This window comes from Muscardinus avellanarius (assembly GCF_963383645.1).
Source record: "Muscardinus avellanarius genome assembly, chromosome: 14".
In the NCBI taxonomy this organism is placed as follows: Eukaryota; Metazoa; Chordata; class Mammalia; order Rodentia; family Gliridae; genus Muscardinus; species Muscardinus avellanarius.
In genome coordinates, this window is record NC_137800.1 from 17835674 (window position 1) to 17858265 (window position 22592).

The 22592-nt window shown below is 35.9% G+C and overlaps 1 protein-coding gene across 4 annotated transcripts in view; it reads right to left on the minus strand.

Annotated features, from left to right (window-relative positions):
• Positions 1 to 22592, minus strand: part of MARCHF1 (membrane associated ring-CH-type finger 1) — a gene marked incomplete at both ends in the record, with an annotated part of 467270 nt that overhangs the window by 314798 nt on the left and 129880 nt on the right. The window contains one exon of one of the 4 annotated variants that reach the window (XM_080709867.1): positions 22411 to 22551. The exons of 2 other annotated variants lie outside the window; for them this stretch is intronic. In XM_080709867.1, the coding sequence (XP_080565993.1) occupies positions 22411 to 22551 (141 nt within the window). Of the gene's footprint in view, positions 1 to 22410; positions 22552 to 22592 lie in introns of those variants that run through there. One more of the 4 variants, XM_080709865.1, reaches the window with a different exon arrangement.

Sequence of the window (22592 nt, forward strand, 5' to 3'; positions counted from 1 at the left end):
ACATGTATTTTACAGGAAAAAATATAGAGATATATAATTAGTTTATAAGATAAATAGAATAAGAATATGGCAATTACAAATAGTTTCCTTTTCTTTCTTTAGCATTACCTGGATTAGCATCAGGGAAAATTTTGTTTGAAATGTTTACATCTTGTCCTATTCATTCATAGATGGGGAAAATAATATAACAATATAACATAGATGGAGAAAACAATATAAAAATGAAAAATGGACAAGACTTAGCTTGGCAAATTTTCTCCTATTCTAGAATGCTGTGGGCAACATATTATGGTCTTAGACAAGATTGCATAGAATATTCCTTTTCCTATTACCAGGCATTAATATGAAACCCTCTAGAATGATTCTAGTGACACGTCTCTGTGTAATTGGAAGGAGTTGGCTTTATAAGGCTCTATCTTCAGATCCATATTTACATGAGAGTTGCAATTTATCTTCTGACACATGACTAGTTTTCACCCTATACTTCAGGGATTTTGAAGAGATATACCCTACTCTCTCTTCTTTGAGGAATGAAGTTCCATCTTTAGATAGACAAAGATTTGGAAAAATCAGGGTTCTTTTGGCCGAAGATACAAAATGGCAGAAGCTGTGGTCATCAGCAGAGGAAGGGTGTGTCCCCCCAAACATTAATACTGATGGGCCACTGGCAGCCAATGTTGCTAGGTAGCTTGATGAGAGGGCATCAATGGAAAACACTAAGAGAATCAGTTCTGAGCGCATGTGACCCAGGCCACTGGAAACCTCCAAGAGTCATGGGAAAATAATTTGATGAGGTCTATTCTTAGGAGAGAAAGTTAAAGCAATTCAAATGTGGATTCTAATTGTTCTGCATAAATCATAAATATATTGGAGAAGCCAGGCATATGCTTGTAATCCCAATATTTAGGAGGCTGAGACAGGAGAATTGTGGGTTTGTGGCCAGCCTTGGCTACTTAGTGAGAACTTCCACAACTCAGTGAGATCCTGTTTCAAAATAAAGAATAAAAAATAGGGCTCTGGGTATAGCTTGGAGGTAGAATGCTCCCCTGGATTCCATCCCCAGTACTAAATAAATAAATAAATAAATAAATAAATAAAATGTTGGAAAGATGATAAATGCATTTCAAGTAAAGCTCAAAACACTATAAATATAAGATGATAATAATACACTCAGGAAAGTGAAGTACCCAACTTAAAAACACTACGATTTAGTGGCAGATTCAGAACTGCAAATATCACAATTAAGGGTGACATTAAGTACTAGAATAAATGAATTATAGACCTGGTGAAGTCATAAGCATGCTAAGCCTTACTAGCCCATGGTCACATGAGTATAAAGTGGCAGGGTAATGTGTAAAATAAATGGTTAATTCATATATAAGAAAGATTGTAAGATGGAAGACTTGAACACCAACATTAAAAGCCATTAAGTTAAACTCAAATGAAAGTCAATTAAAAGGCAAATGTTTTCAGTATAGATCTAAAATGTAACTACTTTTAAGTTACACATAGAAGCTATGACAAACATAATAAAAGAGAAAAATGAAAGTGTTAAAAGGCAAAAAGCATTATATCATACAAAAATAAACAAAAAGTATAGCAAAGACTTTCAGGAAGAAGTATTACTATCAATGAAGAACATTTTATAATGATAAACCAGCTAATGTATATGACATAAAATTGTATGTGATTAATAACAGTTTAAAAATATAAAAATCAAGTTGACAAAATTAGAGAAAAACCCACAACCATAGTGGAAGATATTAATACATCCCTCTGTGACTTCTACAAGAAGCACATGAAAAAAATCAGTAAAGACATGATTTGAAATAATAGATTAACAAACTTGAGCTATTGATTTATATGAAACATAGTTCCTGAGATTTCTGGGAAGATGGCAACCGAGAAAAGCAGCATTTACGAGTCCTGCTAAAACTCAATTTCTGTTGCCACAAAATCAGCGCTTCCATAGGCAGAAAACACCATCAGCAGAGAAAGAGAAAATGTAAACACAAAGGACAGAGGAAAAAAAGACTAGAAGAACAACCAGAGACCAGAAATCAAGCCTGTAATGCGGCAGCAGAGCTGCACCAGTGCCATCTTCCCTCACAGCACCAGGCTCCAGAGAGGAAAGGTAAACAAGGAGCTGAAGTGAGCGGCTGCGGATCATTCGAGTGTACTTCAGCAGTTCTTTCAGCACAATGAACGCCTAAAACTCCCAGTGGCCAAGCTCATCATGCCTTCCAGGGACTCAGAATGGAGCTCAAAACCAGAAAAGAAATATGCCAGCCTCACGGCTGAGGGCATGGCAGCGGCACCATATTGCCAGCAGTGCCAGCCTCATGGCCGAGGGCATGACAGCGGCGCCATATTGCCAGCAGCAACAGCGAGTTCACCTTGCCCCGCCACAGCTCCAGATCTGCACGCACAATAACCATGAGTGTAATTGCGGCCCCTAAAGGAGAAATCCCTGTACTGCACTCGCAGGGACTTGCATAGCTTTGGTAATCTCCTTGGGTCAGATATTTTGTAGTCTAACCCAGTGAAGGAGTAGCAGTGGCAGAGATACCACACCCTAGTCTCAGCTCCCTTTGGGAAAATGCTCAGCCCGGCACCTCCGCGGTTTTGCGCAGCCTCTATTAACTTCCTGGGTACGGTAGTTTGAGATACAACCAGTAAAGGAATAGTGGCGGCTGAGATTACGGCAGACTCGAGATACAGAGCAACCTAAGTGAAGTTGTAGTGACCCAGGGAAGGCACAAAATTCTGAAATCATGGGAAAGAGGAACAACAGTAGAGCAACGAATGCCCACAACCCCATATTATCAGGACCTGATAACACAGAAATTCAGAGATCTCCAAAAGATCAAATCAGGAATATAACTGTAGAAATAATACAGGACTTTCAAAAAGAATTTAGAGTCTAAAAGAAATAAAGGAAGCGATCATTGAGGTAAAGGCCTCAATTCAAAGTATAAACAATCGATTAGACCACATGGAGAATAGAATCTCGCTCCTAGGAGATGATCACTCCAAAAATGAATGCATAATTTATAACTTAGAAAAAATATCAGACAACAGGAATCTGACATTGAAGAAATATGGGCCCATTTTCATTTTAAGAGACCTAACCTAAGAATAATCGGGATAGAGGAGGGAAAAGAAGGTGAAACCAAAGGGATCAATAATCTCTTCAAAGAAATAATAGCAGAAAAATTTCCAAACATAGAGCAAGAGATCGATACACAGGTCCAGGAAACTTATAGAACTCCCTTTAGACAGGATCAGAGAAGAGGATCCCCACGCCACATAACTGTCAAAATGACCAATGTGGAAGCCAAGCAGAGAATCTTAAAGGCAACAAAAACAAAAGGCCAAGTGACATTCAGAGGCAAATGAATTAGAATCACTCCAGACTTCCCAAACCAAGTCATGAAAGCCAGAAGGGCTTGGAGTAACATATTCCAAACTCTGAAAGAAAAAAACTTCCAGCCAAAAATTCCCTATCCAGCAAAGCTATCAAATTAGATGGGGAAATAAGAAGCTTCTATGACAAACAGAAACTCAAGGAATTTATGTCTTCAAAACCAGCACTACAGAAAATACTCAGAGAGATTAACTACAAAGAAGAAATACATAATACACACCAGAACCAGAGAAACAAGATTTTCCATCCAGCAGACAATTAAGATTGGTTATCTTTGGAGATTCATTATTTATTTTAGACTTTTACCTATTTCTAAAATTGTATTGTTTGCTTTTATTGTTGCTAATTTTTAGGATTTCTATATGGAATATTAATATATCTTCAGATATAGCATTTGGAAATATTTTATCCCATTCTATCAGTAACTTTTAACTGTTTACATTGTACAATATTTTTTTTATTTTTTAGGAAGTTTGTTTATTCTTTTGTTGCCTGTGCCTTTGAAATCATATCCAAGAAATCACTGCCAATTTCAATGTTGTGAAGTGTTATGACCCAGGTTTTCTTCTAAAAGTTTATAGTCTTAAGATTTACATTTAGTTCTTTTATCTATTTTGAGTTAATATTTATGGTGTTAGGTAAGGGTCCAATCTTATTATTTTTCATGTAATTATTATTTTTCAACAATATTTAGTGAAAAGATTATTATTTCCTTCACCAAATGTTCTTGAAAACTTTGTCAAAAATAACTTGACCATATATGGAAGAATTTATTTCTAGGCTTTTTATTTTACTCCACTCGTTTATATATCTGCCTTTATAGCAGTACTACACTGTTTCAATTATTGTAGCTCTATAAGGTTTGAAATCAGAAAATGTACATCTAGCTTTATTCATTTTCGAGATTGTTTTGGGTATTTAGAGTTCATATTTCATGTTAGGATAGACTTTTTCTGAATAAAATAAATGTATGATAGTTTTGCCTTAAAAAAAAAGAAAAAATATCCTCTGGTAAGAAAGAAAGCAAAAAGAAATATGAAATATTATCTCTAAGTGATCAAAAGTTTGATATCAGACAGATGAATCTGTTATGTGAGATTATCATTGTTAATTTTGGATAAATTGCTATAATATTAGATGTCAACCACTAAGCCAAGCATGGGAAGGAGGGATGGGAGGGAACGGGGTGGGGACCGGGTAGGGCTAACTGGGCAATGTGTGCATGTATGTCTACACAAGTTTTCATCCCATTATGATGTATGAATACAGTGCACCAATAAAAAAATTTAAAAAAGAAACATTTCCTAATAAATGTAAAATTTATATTCTTTTTAAATACACAAGAAAAAATTTACTGAAACTACTATGTGGAGGGGGCATAAAGTGATCTTAACAAGTTTCAAAGGATAGAAATCAATAATAAAACAAATAGAAAAAAATTTCTCAAAGTTTGAAAGATACAGATTTTGAACATGTTTTAAAATTTTCAATGGAAATTTAAAACTACTTTGAATCAAATGATAGTTACAAAACATTATTCTTAGATGAAAATATACAGCCCTGAAGTGATATGTTAAAAGAGGTTTATTTAAATAATCTTTGTATCTTTCTCAAAAAAGTAGACAATAAACAACAAATTTAACCCCAAGTGAATATCTATAGAAGAAATATTATATATAACTATAGTTAATAATGCTACACCAAATAAAATTTGGTAAGAGTTACTTTTAGGTGTACACACATACACAATTATTACTGTATGAGATGATATGTTAATAATTAGTTTTATCAAAACAATAATTTTACAATCTATACATGTATTAAAACATATTGTAGAATTTAAATATATATAATTTTAAAGCAAACTTCAATATAAATTGCAAAAAGCACATCTGATAAATACTTTTCTTAAAAGAACTCTGCATTTACTTCTGGAGTGGGGTGGGGACTGCGTGGGGGCTGGCTGAGTGATGTGTAATTTATGTCTACACAAGTTTTTTGCTTCATTATGATGTATAAATACAATGCACCAATAAAAATTTAAACAAAAAATAAATATAATAATTCAAGGATTAGCAAGACTGGGAAAAAGAATGTATCTTTCAATAAATTTGAATATGTCTCTGTAGAAGAATTAATACAGAAGTGTTAGGGTGAGAAAGGGATAGAGGCCCAGGGTATAAACGATTTTAAGTCAATAAAAGTACTGTGCAATACTATCATAGTGGAAACATGACCTAAATGTGTTCAAGTTCATGGAATATACAATACCAAGAGTGAACCTTAATGTAAATTATTAACTTTGAGTGACGATGAAGCATCAATGTGGATTCTCAGTTATAACAAATGTGCCACACTGGTAGGGGATGTTGGGGGGTTACATCTTTGTGGATGGAGACCAGAGATGTCTGGGAAACCTCTGTAATTTCTGCTCAATATTGCTATGAACTTAAAACTTTTCTAAAAACTCAAGTCTATTTTTTAAAAAGAATTAGCATGTCAATACAAGTGGAGCCTCATTATAAACTATGACAGCCTGACCCCAGAGATATTGCAGGTCGAGTGCCAGACCACTGCAATAAAGCAAATATTACAATGCAGTAAGTCACATGAATGTTTTGTCTTCCAATTATATATAAAAGCTATGTTTACACTATACTACATTCTGTTAAATGCGTGATACTGTTATGTCTTAAAATCAGTGTAGGTACCTTAGTTGAAAATGATGTACTGATAAAAACAATAATGATTTTCTGAGCTTTTGCTGGGTATTAATCTTTTGGTTGGTGAAAGGTTTTACTTCAATGGTGATGGTTACTGACTGATTAGTATAGTGGTTGCTGAAGGTTAGGGGTGACTGTGGTAATTTCTAAATATAAGATACCAGTGAAGTTTTCCATCTCTATCTTCCTTCCTTTCGTAAATTTCTTTTCTGTGTAGAATGCAATGCTGTTTGACAGCATTTTACCCACAGAATTTCTTTTAGTAGTAGAGTCAAACTTCTTACACCCTGCTCTTGCTTAATCCACCAAGTTCATGTCATATTCTAAATCCCATGTTGTTATTTCACCAAGAGCAGATTCCATCTCAAGGAACCACTTTTTTCTTTGCTCCTACGAAGCAAGTGTTCATCCATTAAAGTTTTATCATGAGGTTACAGCAATTCAATCATATTTTCAGGCTCTACTTCTAAATCTAGTTCTCTTGATATATCCACCACACTTGATTACTTTCTCTACTGAAGTCTTAAACCTCTGAAAGCCTTTCCTAGGAGGTTGGAATCACCGTCTTCCAAACTCCAGTTAATGTTGATATCTGACCTTCTTTCATGAATCACAAAAGTTCTTTTTTCTCCTCCTCCTCCTTCTCCTCCTCCTCTTCGTCTTCTTCATACTGAGGATTGGATACAGGATGCTGCTCTAAGTCCCATTTTATATTTTATTTGGAAACAGAGTCTTGCTATTTTGCTAAGGCTGGCCTTGAACCTGCAATCCTCCGTCTCAGCCTGCCATGTACATGGATTACAGAAGTGCACCACCACACCCAGCTACAAATGTTTTTAATGGCAACTATAATGGTGAAACCATTCCAGATTATTTACTTTTCCCAGGTCCATCAAAGAAATCATTCTTCATGCCGGGCGTGGTGGCGCACGCTTGTAATCCTTGGGCTTGGGAGGCAGAGACAGGAGGATCATGAAGGTTCGAAGCCAGCTGCGTGCGCTGGTTTAGGAGACCCTGTTTTCATATTTTAAAAAAAGTATAAAAATTAGGTCTGGGAGTGTAGCCCAGAGGTAGAAAGGTTTCCAGGAACCCCAGTACTATTCTTCCATTTTCAGAGCACAGGTAGAGGAAGGTTAGTAGGCATCTCAGGGGCCCTAAAATGTGAGCAATGGTAAAAAGCACTGAACTCAACTTCAAGGTACCAGATACCTTAGCTTCTAGATGCAGCCTGTTCTTTGAAGCTTTAAATTCAGGCAACTGACTTTTCCTAACTGTGAATGTCTTAGGTGACATCTTCTTTCAAAAGAAGGATGCTTCATTTGCATTAATAAACTGTAGTTTGGCATATCCACTTTCATTAATGATCCTAGCTCGACCTGGATAGCTCGTTACAACTTCTTTTCAACATAAGATGCTTGGCCTCACATCTGCACGTTTGGAGACAGCTTCTTCTTTCCTTACACCTGGTGGGCCAGCCTCTGCTACCACCAATCCTTTCCTCTGCAGTTTCCATTTCTCTCTCTGCCTTCAGAGACTCCAAGAGAAATGAAGACTTTCTATAGATTAAGTTTTGGTGTAAGGTAATGTTGTGGCTGATTTGATGTTCTACCAGACTATTAAAATGTTCTCCTTATCAGCAATAAGGCTGTTTCACTTTCTTATCATTTGTGTGTTCTCTGAAATAGCACTTTGACTTCCCTTCAAATTTTTTCTTTCCTTTCTGAACTTGGTACAAGAGGTCTAGCTTTTGGCCTATGTCAGCTTTGGACAGGCCTTTCTTACTAAGCTTAATTATTTCTAACTTTTGATTTAAAGTGAAAGACAGGAAACTCTTCACTTGAATGCTTAGGGGCCATTGTAAGGTTATTAATTGGCCTTATTTCAAGATTTTGGTGTCCCAGGGAATGGACAGGTCTTAAAAGAAGGAAAAAAGGCAGAAGAATGACTGGTCAGTGGAACAGTCAGAATACAGTGTTTATCAATGAAGTCTGCTACTGGCTTAGATGGGCCAGGTGAGCATCGCTAATGGCTTCCCAGAGCAGAAAAGTAACAGCAAAGAACAGGAATTACAAATCACGGTAAGAAAAACAATAATTATGAAAAAGTTTGGAATGTTGCAAAGGCAAATAAAATGTGACACTGAGACACCAAGAGAGCACACACTGTTGGAAAAGTGGTGCCAACCGACTTTTACCATGTAGGGTTGCCACCAACATTCAATTTGTAAAATCAAAGCACAGTAAAGCACTGCACAACAAAACATATGCTTGTGCAGATAATATAATAATTGCTCTGGTTCTAGGCTTTGATAATACAGTTATGAATGTAGCCACAGTAAATTTTAAATTTATTCCTGCATATCGAGAGGCAATAACAAGACCAGCAATGTTATGCCCACTGACTACTGCTAGTTTGTCTAATTTCCATAAGTGCAATTACTCAACCCATAAAAACAAGACAGCCAATTTTTTTCTTTGCAGTCTTGTTGTAGCGTGTGTAGGAAAATTTGTTTGGTATGTCAATGTGTCTGTAGAAGTTGACAAGTCAGTAACTGCAGTGTGAAAGTTATTTCATTTTTTATCTTTAAAGAATTACTGGATTGTTAAATTAAATTTTATTGCTGTAGGCTGCATCTGACACATAGAAACCAGGTGTCTCAGTTCCCACATCCATGTGGAATCACAAAACCCTACTTGTAGTGTATTTCACCTAATAATTACAGTTGACAATTGCTATGGTGATACAAAAAAATAATTTAATGGGCCATCAACTAAGAGGTGGCTTTTGGCTTTTAACCCAAGGAATGTGCTTCATATTTTGAACAGATATTTTTCTAGATGGTGTTGTGCTAATGGTTCAAACAAATTAAGCTTAAAAAATAGAATTAAACAACTTTGTCTTCTCTCAGAAATGTAGTGAATAGTTATTAGTATCCATGAGACTATTTGACAGCCTATAAGCTATATATGATATTTATCTATCTGAAACTTATTTCTATATATTTATTATATTCCATATGAATCTAATTATCTAAAAACCTAAGTTTCTTTTTTTTCCTTTTTATTGGTGCATTGTAGTCATACATCTTAATAAAGTACAAGATGGTAGAGGGATATGTGCACGCATCACTCAATTACCCCTTACCCAATTCCCACCCCATTACCTCTTCCCTCCCTCCTTCTTATATGAAATATGATAACTATATTAGAGGTCTGTTTTGAGAATTATATATGTCTAAGATACTTTCAAAAACTAGATGATAATAGATTCAAATATTTTCTTTTTTTTTGGGGGGGGAGTCTGGGATGGAACCCAGGGGCATTCGACCTATGAGCTACACCCCCTGCCCTATTTTTAATTCTTTATTTTGAAATAGGGTCTCACTGAGTTGCAAAGAGCTGAGGCTGTCTGCAAATCCGGTCTCAGCCTCCCGAATGCTGGGATTACAAGTGTGTGCAACCATGCCTGGCTTCAAATATTTTCAAATCAGAATATTTTAATCATTTATTTTTTGGTTATTCATTTCCCCCTATTTGCTGGTCACAGTGGCACCACTCCTGTAATCCCAGTTATTGCTAGGGTGAGAAGGATTGCAGGTTCAAAGCCAGCCTCAGAAATTTAGTGAGACTCTCAGCAAGTTAGCATGATCTTGTTTCAAAATTTAAAAAATAATAATAAAATAAGGCTGGGAGTATAGATCAGATGTAGAATGTCTCTGGGTTCAATTTCCAGAACCAAAGATTAAAAAAATAAAAATTTCCCTATTTTGTTTCATGACAACAGATAGCTCAGGAGGAGATCTAAATTGCAACTTAACAACATACGACACTGGGCACTAAGCAATTCTTTCTGTAGTGCAGTTCATAATGGTGGTCAATAATGGACTTAAGAAGCTTTTACATTGCAAACGGTACATCAGTACAGTAGGTATTCCAGGTGAAGAGGCATCATGTTGTCAACTGTACTGCTATAAACATGGATTTACATTCATCACTATAGTACTCTAATTATGGAATCAATCTAGGCATCCTTCAATAGATGAGTATATAAAGAAAATGTGATCTCTACACACAATGGAACCTTACTCAGCCATAAAGAAGAGCAAAATCATGTCATTTGTAGGAAAATGAATAGAGCTAGCGAGTCATCTTGGTTCTGCTAAGTAAGATCAGCCAGTCTCAGAGAGTCAAGAGTTGGATGTTTTCTCTCATGTGTAGAAATTAGAAAATTGAAAACAAATTGACTTTATATAAATGGGGAAAGAAACCAGTGGAAGAGTAGAGAGGGATTAGGAGAGGAAGGTAGAGGGGAAGAGGAAGAAAGGAGGCAGATGATGAAGGAAAACTGTTTAGGTAATGCCATGTCCATACATGAAGGTATCCCTGCCGATCTCCCTGACATGTGTGGGGAGGGAGGAGGGAGAGCACGGAGTTACGTGGAGGGGATCAGCCAAGTGCTGTGTGCATGCATGTTTATGCCACACTGGACCTCACTATGATGTATAATTACAAAGCACAAATAAAAGCATATTTGAAAAAAATTGCAAAACAGACCCACTCATATTATATCATGTGACAGCTCTAGGGAGCAGCATGGCAGGCAAGAAAGACTTAGGATGCTGGGCTTGTCTTCTGTTGCCTCTCTACAAAAAAATTATAAGACACTGAACAAAGAACTTGAAGAAGACCTTAGGAGAAGGAAAGATCTTCCATGTTATTGGGTAGGCAGAATAAATATCATCAAAATGGCCATTCTTCCAAAAATGAGCTACAGATTCAATGAACTACCCAATAAGTTGCCTTTCTATGAACTTGAGTTTCATTCTTTGTATATTGAGAACAGTGATACTTCGTTTTGAGATTCATGTCTAAATGCTTTAGCATGCCATGAGCAGTAAAACACTATTACTGTACTATTAATTATTTTGTTTTGAGAAATAAATTCATACAAGAGATCTACTTTATTTACCCCACTTGTCTTTCACATAAGAAGATTGACACACAGGAATTGCTCTGGATTTTTCAGTCTTTTCTTGACTGGTTCCACTTATTTCCAGCTACAGTTTCTATTTCTGAAGCAAAACCAATCTGACTGGCCAAATATCCAGTCCTTTGGTCCCGCCTGCTCCCTTTCTATGAAGCATAACAATATTCTCACAAAATCAAAGACAAAGGAAAAATCTTTGCTGTTGGTGTTGTCTGTGAGTCAGAGAACCAACATTCCTCATTTCACATACACACAAGGAGCTTCTGCTTTGGGGCATATACAACTCTGCCCATTGGCCCTCAGATAATAAAATATTTAAAAAATATGTTCTAAATACTATGCATATGGGAGAATTAATTATGAATTGAGCATATTCCTGAGAAGCTCACAGTTTAATTTAAATCTAAATTAAGCAGACATGACATGTTTTTGTAAGAGCAGCTGCGAATGTGATCTCATGACTTTACTCCTTGGAGAGAAAGATTTCTTCATGTAAGAAACATTTTATATCAATTATTACTATTGTGAATAATCATGTTTTGACAATGTTCAGTAACTATACAATTAAAGTTAATACAGTACTTTAAGTGGCACAGTGAATGTAAATTTTTTCTCGTGGTGTGATATTGGAAGCATTAGTCTCCCTTTTGCATTCTCCAATTCAATCTGTTTCCATAACAACCATTGGTATATGTTTTTAATGATTGTACTTTCTTGACAAAAAAAATAAAAGCTCTTGAAAGCATCATGTCTTTTCATTAATTTCCCTCATTTGTTTTGGATAGTTATTCTAATAAAAATTTTGATTCCATTCACCACTGCCTTGGGCAGCTCTCCATAAAGGCTTTGTAAAAGTGATAGACAATAATAATCAGTGCATGGGTAAGTAAGAATTAAAAGGAGAAAGAAAGATAAGGTTTAAAAGAAAAACAACTGCAGGGCGTGGTGGGGCACGCTTGTAATCCCAGTATTCGGGAGGCAGAGACTGGAGGATCACGGTTTGCGGACAGACTTAGCTACTACTTAGTGAGGCCCTTCGCAACTCAGTGAGACCCTGTTTCAAACATAAAAAAAAAGAAAAAAAGAAAGAAGAAAGAAAGAAAGAGAGAAAGAAAGAAAGAAAGAGAGAGAGAAAGAAAGAGAGAAAGAAAGACAGGCAACTGAAAACTTTATCTTCTCTGACCGAATTTATTTGGAGGATATAAAAGGACATTATGTAAAAATCAAGTGGCCCATTTGTGAAGAGACTAAAAGAAAGAAGGGTTAGATTGATGACATATCAATAGGTCTAATGAGAAATTTAATATATTCAACCTCCTCTTTCTATGTTCCTTTTATTTGGTTTCTAAGAGAGGCTGTGTTTGTGGGTGACAAATTTTCTGTAGGCAGGTGTATGATTTCCTTCAGTCCTATAATAAACTATAATAGAAGATGAGTCCAAATGGAAAGATGACAAGGAAGAAGTTATTGGTAAATGTTAACTGGTAAATGTGATGTCTTTGAAAGGACAGATTTGTGTTTCAATATCTTATACACTGAGAAACTATGCAATATTTCTGATTCTTGCTAAAGGCAGACTCTTATAAGAATGTAATTTTCATAATCATAATTCTAGTTTTTAAACCTTTAAATATTATAATATGGCAACCATCTCAGAATTATTTAATTATGAGGATTAATTCTTCGATAGTTTAAGGTGGATGGTGTTCTAATAAGCAGGAGGAGTTTACTCTATGAGATTTGGGACTTGATAAATCTTTGAAAAATAGAAAACAGTCTCTCTTCTGGTCTTTCCATGCTCTCTGCTCAAGCTGTTTATCCATTCTACAAATTTTATTAAATTCCTATTATGTTAAAAAAAAAAAACCTTGAAGATCCATAGGGATAAATAGAACAGATCACCTTATTTATTTATTATTTTATTTTATTATTTTTATTTTATTTTTGGTGGTACTGGGGTTCCTGGAAACCATTCTACCTCCGGGCTACACTCCAAGACCTATATTTATTATTTTTATTTGGAAACAGGGTCTCTTAAACCAGCGAGGCTGACTTTGAACCTGTGCAATCCTCCTATCTCCACATCCCAAGCGCGGGGATTACAAGAGTGTGCCACCACGCCTGGCTCAGATCATCATTTTAAAATCATGTATATATATTATATATATGTATATATATATTATATATATTATATATATGTATATATATATTATATATAATATATATATATATATATATATATATATATATATATATATATATAAATTTTTTGCAGTACTGAGGATGGAACCCAGGGACATTGTACCTCTGAGCTACATACACACCCAGCCTAGTTTTTAGTCCTTTTATTTTTGAAACAGTGTCTCACTGAGTTGTGAAGGGCCTCACTAAGTAGCTGAGGCTGTCCATGAACAGCAATCCTCTGGTTTCAACCTCCCAAATGCTGGGATTACAAGAGTGTGCCACCACCTGGCCAAAATCTTATATTCTTATGTAGAGAAATAGAAAATAAGCCAACATAAATTCATAATTATATAAATATTTTCAGATAAGATGAATATATGGAAAGAAATTCAGTATTGACATAGAGAATGTATGGGCAAAGCATAATTGAGACATAATATTAGGAACAACTCTAGTGAAAATTGTCAGTGTACATAAACCAAGCCGGAATGATGGAGCTAGCTGTGAAAAGAACTGAAGAAATAAAGCATTGGGCATCTCATCCAGATTCAAGACCCTCATTCTCAGCCTCTTAATTTATATAATGAACCTCATCTTCATATTACTAATTTATGAAACTGAGCATTTTCTAGATCATTATTTGTTAACACCTGTGCAAAAAGATGGTTGTTTTACATCAAATTTTAATGTCATTTGATCAAAAGGATATAATTTGGAGTTTAATGTTAGACTTAATAGACCAACTCAATTCAACCAGCTTCTTTTTCTAAATGTTTTGAATGGAAGTCCCATAAGTTGGAATATATTGTTAATATTTAATACCAAATACTTCAACCCACCAGTCTTGGAGATGACTTTCTCTAATAGCAAATAATACCCATCACATCTCATTTTTTAAGTCTTGGCATAAAAAAGAAGAAGCTCTACCACCTGTCTATAGCAAAAGCTCTGTCTGATTTATTTTCCTATGGATTTTCATTACATTTGGCTATTTTGGGATATTATTCCCTCAAATAATTATCTGAGTATAAATAATTAAAATTATTCAAGTTCCGTGCATTTACTTATTTTTTGAATGATATCCAGGAAATGGCAATGCTGATTAATCATAAAGAGTGGGATTCTAGAACAACTAGTCTCTGGTTTAAGAATTTCTTCTACATTGCACAACTACACAAGTAGGTTGGTGTGGTATAAAACAAAGCAATAGACAGAATAACCTATCAATAACAATAGCACATTTCTGAATTAAGGTAAAAGTAAAACACTGAATACTTATGATGGTTTGCATTTATAATGTTCCCCTAGCTCATGGAAATAAGGTAGCAATGTAAGGAGGAGTCTCTGGCATGTGACCTTAGGGATTATATGAGATCTCTCCTTTCCCTGCTCGCTTTCTCTCTCTCTCTGTTTCTCTCTATATATATTTCTTTCTCTCTCTCTCTCTCTCTCTCTCTCTGCTTTATGGCCTCTGAGATGTGAAAGCAGAGCCTTGGGCTCCCCTTTCTCCTCTTCCTACCTCCAGACCCTGAACTCCAGGTCCAGCCTGAAAAGAACTGAATTACAGAACTTCCAAAAACTATGAGAAAATAAGTCTTCCTTCCACTAAGTTATGTGGCCAGTTGTTTTGTATCACAACAGTGAGAATATTGACTGAGAAAGTGTTTACTCACATATTTCAATAGTTTCATAAATATGGAATTATGGCTTTCAATACAACTTTGTATTTTAAAAAAACAAGAGGTTATTTATGAAAAATTAAACATAAATCTTTGTGTGGCCTGTTTTATGAATAAATATTTATTGGACTACATGAAAAGATATTGAGTCCAATAGCTGAAAATTAGATTGTTAAAACATATTATCACTGACAAGACATAGTTTGCAGAAAATCAGAAAAATTGGGCAATTTAAACCTCAGCTCACCAATGGTCCTTTTTCACTACTGGGCTAGCTATCTCATCTTTTAGAGAAATGGTGTTTTTACTTGTATTGTTCAAGCATAAGTATCAAATTTTCCTAATGGGTATGGAACTAGGGATGAAACCCAGGGGTATTCTACCTCCAAATTACACCCCCAGTTCTATGTTTTAGTCTTTCTTATTTTTGAAACAGGGTCTCACTAAGTGGCAAAGGGCCAATCCTCTGGTCTTTGCTTCCCAAATGCTGAGATTACAAGTGTGTGCCACTATACCTGGCTTGGACTTAGTTTTGAATTATTTTTTCACAAGTCTTGGTGCTAGACAGTGTCAATAAGTCACAACTCTAAGCCAATTATGGATCATCATGGTAAACATAAGGTACTGTACAGGGTACACTGTCATTACACCATGATGTTCACTAAGTGTCTTAAATATATTTTATACAATATTTTCAACTTATGGAACCCCTGTGTTCCATCCCTAGTACCGAAAAAAATACTATAAGTACAGTTTATAATAATGCTTATTACTTTTATACCATTGTAAATTCAAAAGAAATTTAAGTTGAGCCATTATAAGTTAGGGATCATTTGTACTTGGTCCAGGATGAGATGCTTGCTGGTCTAGAAAAGACTGAGGAGAAAATAGATAAGAACCTTCTCAAGAAGACATGTTAGCAGGCAGGATGTAGCTGATTGTAAGTCAAGGAACATTTAGCCATAGAAGGTGAGAAAACATATTCTGAGCAATGAAGAAATCCTTTAAAATAATAAGTCACCCCTACCAAGTTCAGAGTGACACTCCGCTCTTCTCTACCCAGCTACTGTCTATTTATAGCCTCAAAAATTATCATTGACTATGGGAGAGTAATTTTCTCTGAAGTTGTTGCTGGCCATCTAAAATGACATTTTTTTTAATCTCTCTGTTTTGACTTCCATAGATTTTCAACTCTAATCCTCATGAAATTGTTCACCTTTTCATTCCTGATTCTTCAGATCTCCTTTGCTCTCATTTTAAATTTAATATTGGAACTCTGATTTGATTCAGTAAATTGCTTAAGGGTACCATTGATGGAAGGTGCTTTTGTTTATGTTTTTAACAGGTAGAATTGTGTTACGATAATTTTAAGAGAGCTTTCTTCCTTGTCTGTCATGCAAGATGAGATGCCTCTTTCCGCTTAAGTTAAAACTGTGAGGATGTTTGCTTCAAACGCATAATCTCCAAAGCCCCTCAAGGTTCTTATTCGTTTTTGAAAGATTTTTAAGCTCAATACATATTTTTTAAATTTAAAAGGCAGGTAGTGTGAATTGCCTTATAGATCAAAAGAAAAAAAGTCCTCATTATTTTCAATCAGATCAATTACTGAGATGCTGAAAATGGCTACAAACTTGACCATGTTTATATTTCAATCAATGTAGAGTAGAGAATAACCTGAGAGACTATGAGATTATGAAGAAAGATTCTACTTCTATTTTTTCTGTGGTGCTGGGGATGGAACCCAGGGGCATTCTACCTCTGATCTACACGCCCAGCCCAATTTTTTTTTTATTCTTTCTTTTTGAAACAGGGTCTCACTAAGTTGCACAGGGCCTCACTATGTAGCTGAGGTTGGCTGTGAACCCGATCCTCCTGTCTCAGCCTCCCAAATACTGGGATTACAAACATGTGCCACCATGCCAAACTGATTCTACTTGTCTTTATGCCACACTGTAATGGATTATTATATTGAACTATTTTCAATCTTTATTTTTAGTCAAATGTGTATGTTTCAAAAAAAGATGTGTTCTTCTTCCTGACTTGAGGAAGCTGTGATAAACTGGACTTTTAGGCTTAGAATTTTTGGGTTCCTGGAAACCAGCACATCAGTTCTTATCTAAAGCAGTGTAGGTAAGTTTTGAAATTTCTCTATATCTTAGTTTCCTAATTCAAACAATAAAAATAGTGATCATACCTACCTCATCAGATGGTTTGAATATTAAAGATGAAATATATATATAAAATGCTTAGAAAAGTTCCTGTAAAATAATAATCAGCTGTTATCATCATCCTCATTATTACCATCATTTTTACATAGTGCCTAATCTGTACTAAATAGCCTCAAATACTCAAGATGACGTCATAGGAAAAATGATGATGATGATGATGATGACGATGATGATAAAAATGATATATGGTTGTACAAAATGGAAATGCAGATCAAAAAGTCTACTTTCCAAGGAATGAATACCTTTGTAATAGAGGCTGACTAAACATTTTAAGGTCATATAAGAAGTCTCTACTTCCTGATATTCCTACAGATGAATTTGTCTTTGTCCCTGATTTCTAGCCAGTTACTAGGAAAAAAGTGATATATATCCTCCCTATACCCATTTTTATGATCAACCACCCATACTCTTTCCTTCTTTAGTAAACCCAGAAGTCACATATAATAGTAACAATTATTACAACAATTATTATTTATTATTATTAATTATTATTATTATTATTAATTATTATTATTATTATTATTATTATTATTATTTGTGGTACTCAGAATTGAACCCAGGGGCATTCTACCTCTGATCCCATTTTATTTTTTATTTTGAACAGGGTCTCAGTAAGTTGCCGAGGGCCTCACTAAGTTTCTGAGTCAGTTTTCTAACTTATAATTGTCCTGTCTCAGCCTCCCAAAAATTAGGACTACAGGTCTATACCACCATGCACACCTCAGAGACCATCTTTTAACATAATAGCAGCATGAGATGGGCAGAACGTGAATCCCTGCATTCTTTGTTGGTGAGTAAAATACCTGTGAGACTGAGTCATGAGTGAAAGGAAACCTTTGTCATGATAGACTTTGAAGTTTCTGAATTTATGTTAAAAGCTCCTATCATCAACTTTCCATACTAATTACTAAGCAATAACCTCCAAGCTAAAAATCCATTCAATATCTCAAGATACTGGCGCTGAAAAACTGCAAACCAGATTTCACCTTTGCACTAACTTTCTGATTAGTTTCTGATAGTGTCAGTGCTAATGGCATATCAACGCCAGGAGGAGAAAGAACTGGGTCCATGGTGCTCAAGCGGTTTCTGGTGGTGTGATCTTAGCAACGCTTCAGTCAGTAGTGGGAGTTGGGTCCAGTGTCTAAGATTTTATTTTTTAACACTCTCCTATCATTACTACACCACCCCTCTCTCCCACCTGAAACAGGATGGAGAAGAGCATCCTTTCGGGGGCCTGAGGACTGGGTGTACAGGCTCTCCTCTGAACTCAGAAAAGCGCTCTCTCTCCTCAGAGGTCTGGGAAACAGTTTTGAGCAGCCTCCTCCGGTTCTAAGGGCTCCAGCCTCTGTTCCTTACTCTTCTGTGTTGGTGGTTGTTACTTCTTGTAGTGACTAGGAATCTATTTCTGATCTTTTCATTCTTTTAATAATACCAGTTTCAGTAAGTTTTTATATTATAGTCTCTGGAAATTTCTGAAGTGATTTTTATGTTGCAGACCATACTCCAATCTTTACTCCAATATATTAATATTGGTAGCTGAAGCCTGTACTATCATACTAAAAGTCCAAAATATATGCTATTTCTTTCATGATTGGTTAGTAGAAAACAGGGAAATGGGAAGAATGGGTATAAAAGGTAAGAATCCTTCTATTTGCATGCTGCTTTGGCAAAATTGCTACTTGAATTGCCTTGAGAGCCAGATGGTGGGCCTGCTGGGTCAGCAACACTTGAAATAGAGTGGAGCCTGGTGTGGCGGAGCATGCCTGTAATCCCAGTACTTGGGAGGCTGAAATAGGAAGATTCCGAGTGCGAAGCCAGTCTTTGCAACTTAGAAAGACCCTGTTTCAGATATATTGAAAAGGGCTGGGGATATATCTCAGAATAGAATGCCCCTTGGTAAACTTTAAACAACTCTTGGTCTCATAATCTTCCTCAAATGGGAAAAATATATTCTTCTCTTACAGCCTACATGTAGACTGAAGCAAGCTGCAAACTAATTTGGTCATGGTCCCCAGTGGAACTATTATTTGATAAGGGCAATGTATAGCCAAAGGTACCTTCATGGACTTTGTCTAGATCCTCAAACTAAAAGAGCTTTGAGTGGGCAGACTAGAGAGTCATTCTCCCTTTTCATGAGAGAAAGGGCCATGCTTTGATAGTTGATGACCAAGAAGAGGACTGTGGCGGAGATGAGCTAGATGTTCATTAATTCCATCTCCTTTTCCTGAACACACAAGTAGAGAGCATTGATCACCTTCCCCCACAGCTTAATTGGGCCAAGAGGTTAGGTTTTGGCCAATTGAATGATGTCCATGTATCCTAGGCCATAATAGCCCACATGCACAATGGCCCTATGTCCCCATTTTCTTGGTGACTTAAAAGGCCATGTGCTTAAGAAACAAGTATCAGAAAAGGACGGACTCTCCCTTTTTATCCTAGGAATTGAATCCAGAAGCATTTTATTTCTGAGCTATACACCTAGATCTATTTTACTTTTTATTTTGAAAAGAGTCTTGCTAAATTGCAGTGAGTCTTGCAAACATGCTGAGGCTAGCCTCAAACCCGCAATCTTCCTCTCTCAGTCTCTCAAGTACTGGGATTACAGGCATGTATCACAATGCCACAATGCCTGGCAAGAGTCTGCTTCTTTAAGTCATTTTTTTTTTGCAGCAAATACCTAGGGAGAGCTGCCCAATACATACAGGGCTCTGACAGAAGCAAGAAATATTCCATTTTTCTATGGTAAAAATTGGAGATTTGAGGGCTACATATTACAGTGGTTAGAGGTTATTCTCCTAATACAGTATTAAATTTAACTACTGCATTTAATTAAATCAGTAACTTGATATCTTTTTCTTTCTACTAAAATTATTTGAGTGGGAAGAAAATGTCATCAAGAAAGTGAGACAGCACGGTGTCACAGGAAAGCCTTGTCAGGAGAAGCCCAGGTCCTGTAATCCTTTCATCTTTTACCAGCTATCAGTAAGTCAATTAACTTCTCTGGGCCACAGTACACATCTGTGAAGCAAAAGTAGTATTAGATTATCGGTTATAGGCAGAAAACTAGGCCAAATGTTTGCTCAAGATTTTTTATGGCTTTTGATCTGTGATTCTATGAAAAAGGAGTTAAGTCCTGAAAGCCACTTTAATGAAACTACAGAAGAAAATTTTTATTTTAACTTTCTTAGCTATGACCTGATACTTCACAAAACCTATCTGTATGTAGGAGAATATTATTATAATATTATTTTTGCAGTATTGGGGATAGAACTTAGGACCTTATGCATACGGAGTAAGCACACTTAACACTGAGCTACACTTTCAGCCCTCAGCTATATATATTAATAGTACAAATTTTATATTTTTTATTGGCGCATTATTATCAGACATCTTGATGAAGTTCAGGGTAACAGAGGCATACATGCACACAGCCCTGGCTGAGTCCTTCCTTATTTCCCACTCCACTCCCTTTTCCTCTGCATCTTCTCGTGCTTAGCCCAGTGATTGGCTTATCAGTTTGTGTACGTACGTCATGACCACTGAGGTGTTTCTCTCTTCAGGTCTTCCTCTCCCCTTCCATCTTTAGACCCCCTCTTTCACTCCACTAAGGTTTTTCCTCTGTTGTCTGGAGTCTCCCCTGTGTCTCAATTTCTCCCTAGCTTCTGCGTGTGAGGGAGAACATCCACCTTCTCATGCCAAGCAGTTTTATTTAAAGGATAACTCAGCAAAAGACACAAGTTAGAGTGAGATAAGACAGTGCAGGTGATAATCTCAAAGAATCTATTCCTCAGAACTCTGGATATCCCATAGTGTTGTAAGCATGTAGCCCTACTTCGACCGTCTACAATGGTGGAATTTAAGCAGGCCGTTGACTACTCTTTCTACAGTTTGTCAACTGAAAACCATTTCATTCATATGGCATTTTTTGACGTCTATGCATAAATATTCATTCAGGATCATTGTTTCTATGGTTAAGATTATGAACTGAATGTTTGTGACCTCTCGAGAAAGTTCATATGCTGATATTTTACCTGCAAGGTGATGGTGTAGAAGATAAGGCCTTCCACAGGTGATGAAGTCATGAGGGGCGGCCCCATGAGTGGGATCAGTCTTTACAGCTGAGGCTCAAGGGGCTTGTTTGCTTCTCTCTCCATGTGAGAACAGTGAAAGGCACCATCTTTGAACCAGAAAACTAACCCCGGCCCCCAGACCCAAATCTGTCAGCATCTTTGAGTTCTCAGCCCTCAGAATGGTGAGATATCAATTTCTGTTGTTTTTAATCAACCATTTAATGCTATTTTGTTATAGCAGCTCAGAGAGATTAAGACAGCAAAAGAATAGAAATTGTCAAGTGAATTCAAAGTAAAAAGTAAAACAAAGCCTAAGCAACTTTTAGTCGTGATTAATTATATGTTCGACTAATAAAACATTCGCATTCTTAGAAAATGAGAAGCAAATAACTAAAATACATATAATATCAATTTAAAACTTAGAGACTAAAGGGAATTTTTTCATTTTTAGATCAAGATGAAGAATGTTGCAGAAAAATCGAAACAAAGAATATTTAAAATTAGTTTTGTTAATGAATTATGTTTTCCTTATTACTGGAAAATAATGGCTAACTAAAGCTATGCATTTAAACATTAAATTTAGAAAAAAGCACAAAAGACTATATTATTTATTTGGCCTCCAAATTAGTTTTGTGATCATCTGACAATTTGTTGTGTAAATTATAATTTTGAATCATTTTACCATTTTTAGCAAAACTATAAGAAAATGCAAAGAAGTATGATCCCAATTCTTCAATTATATTTGATTAACTCTATAATTCTTTTTCATTTACTGATACCCACACACAACAAATCCAAGAATGTTACGTATTTCCTTTAGGTCACTATCATAAGTAAAGGCATATTTCAAAGTAACAGAAAAATATATAACTGCTTAATTTGAGTTAATGTATACTGTTATATGGTATTTTAAATAACTAAGCTATGAAGATATTTTTCTTAATGACCATTAAACTCAATCTATATGAAATAGATACTCCAAACAAAAATACCATCATAAACAAGAAAACATTCGTCTAGGGAGTCAACTCCTCGGCATTCCTCTAGGGAGTCACGTCCTCGGCATTCCATTTCTATGCGAGCGATTTTGAGGGGAAGTCACTTTCCACTCACCAGTGTGGAGGTTTGGGAAGCATCAGCCAAATCCCCTGAGGTCTCGGGTGTTCTCGTGTTGTTTGGGATTCTGTGAGGGTTGCGGGCTATCGCTTCACACCAGCCCAGCATTTTCTCCTTCCTCTTTTCCCTTTTCAATTTCTGAAATTCTGAAAATAATTTACATTCCCTGAAACATGTCA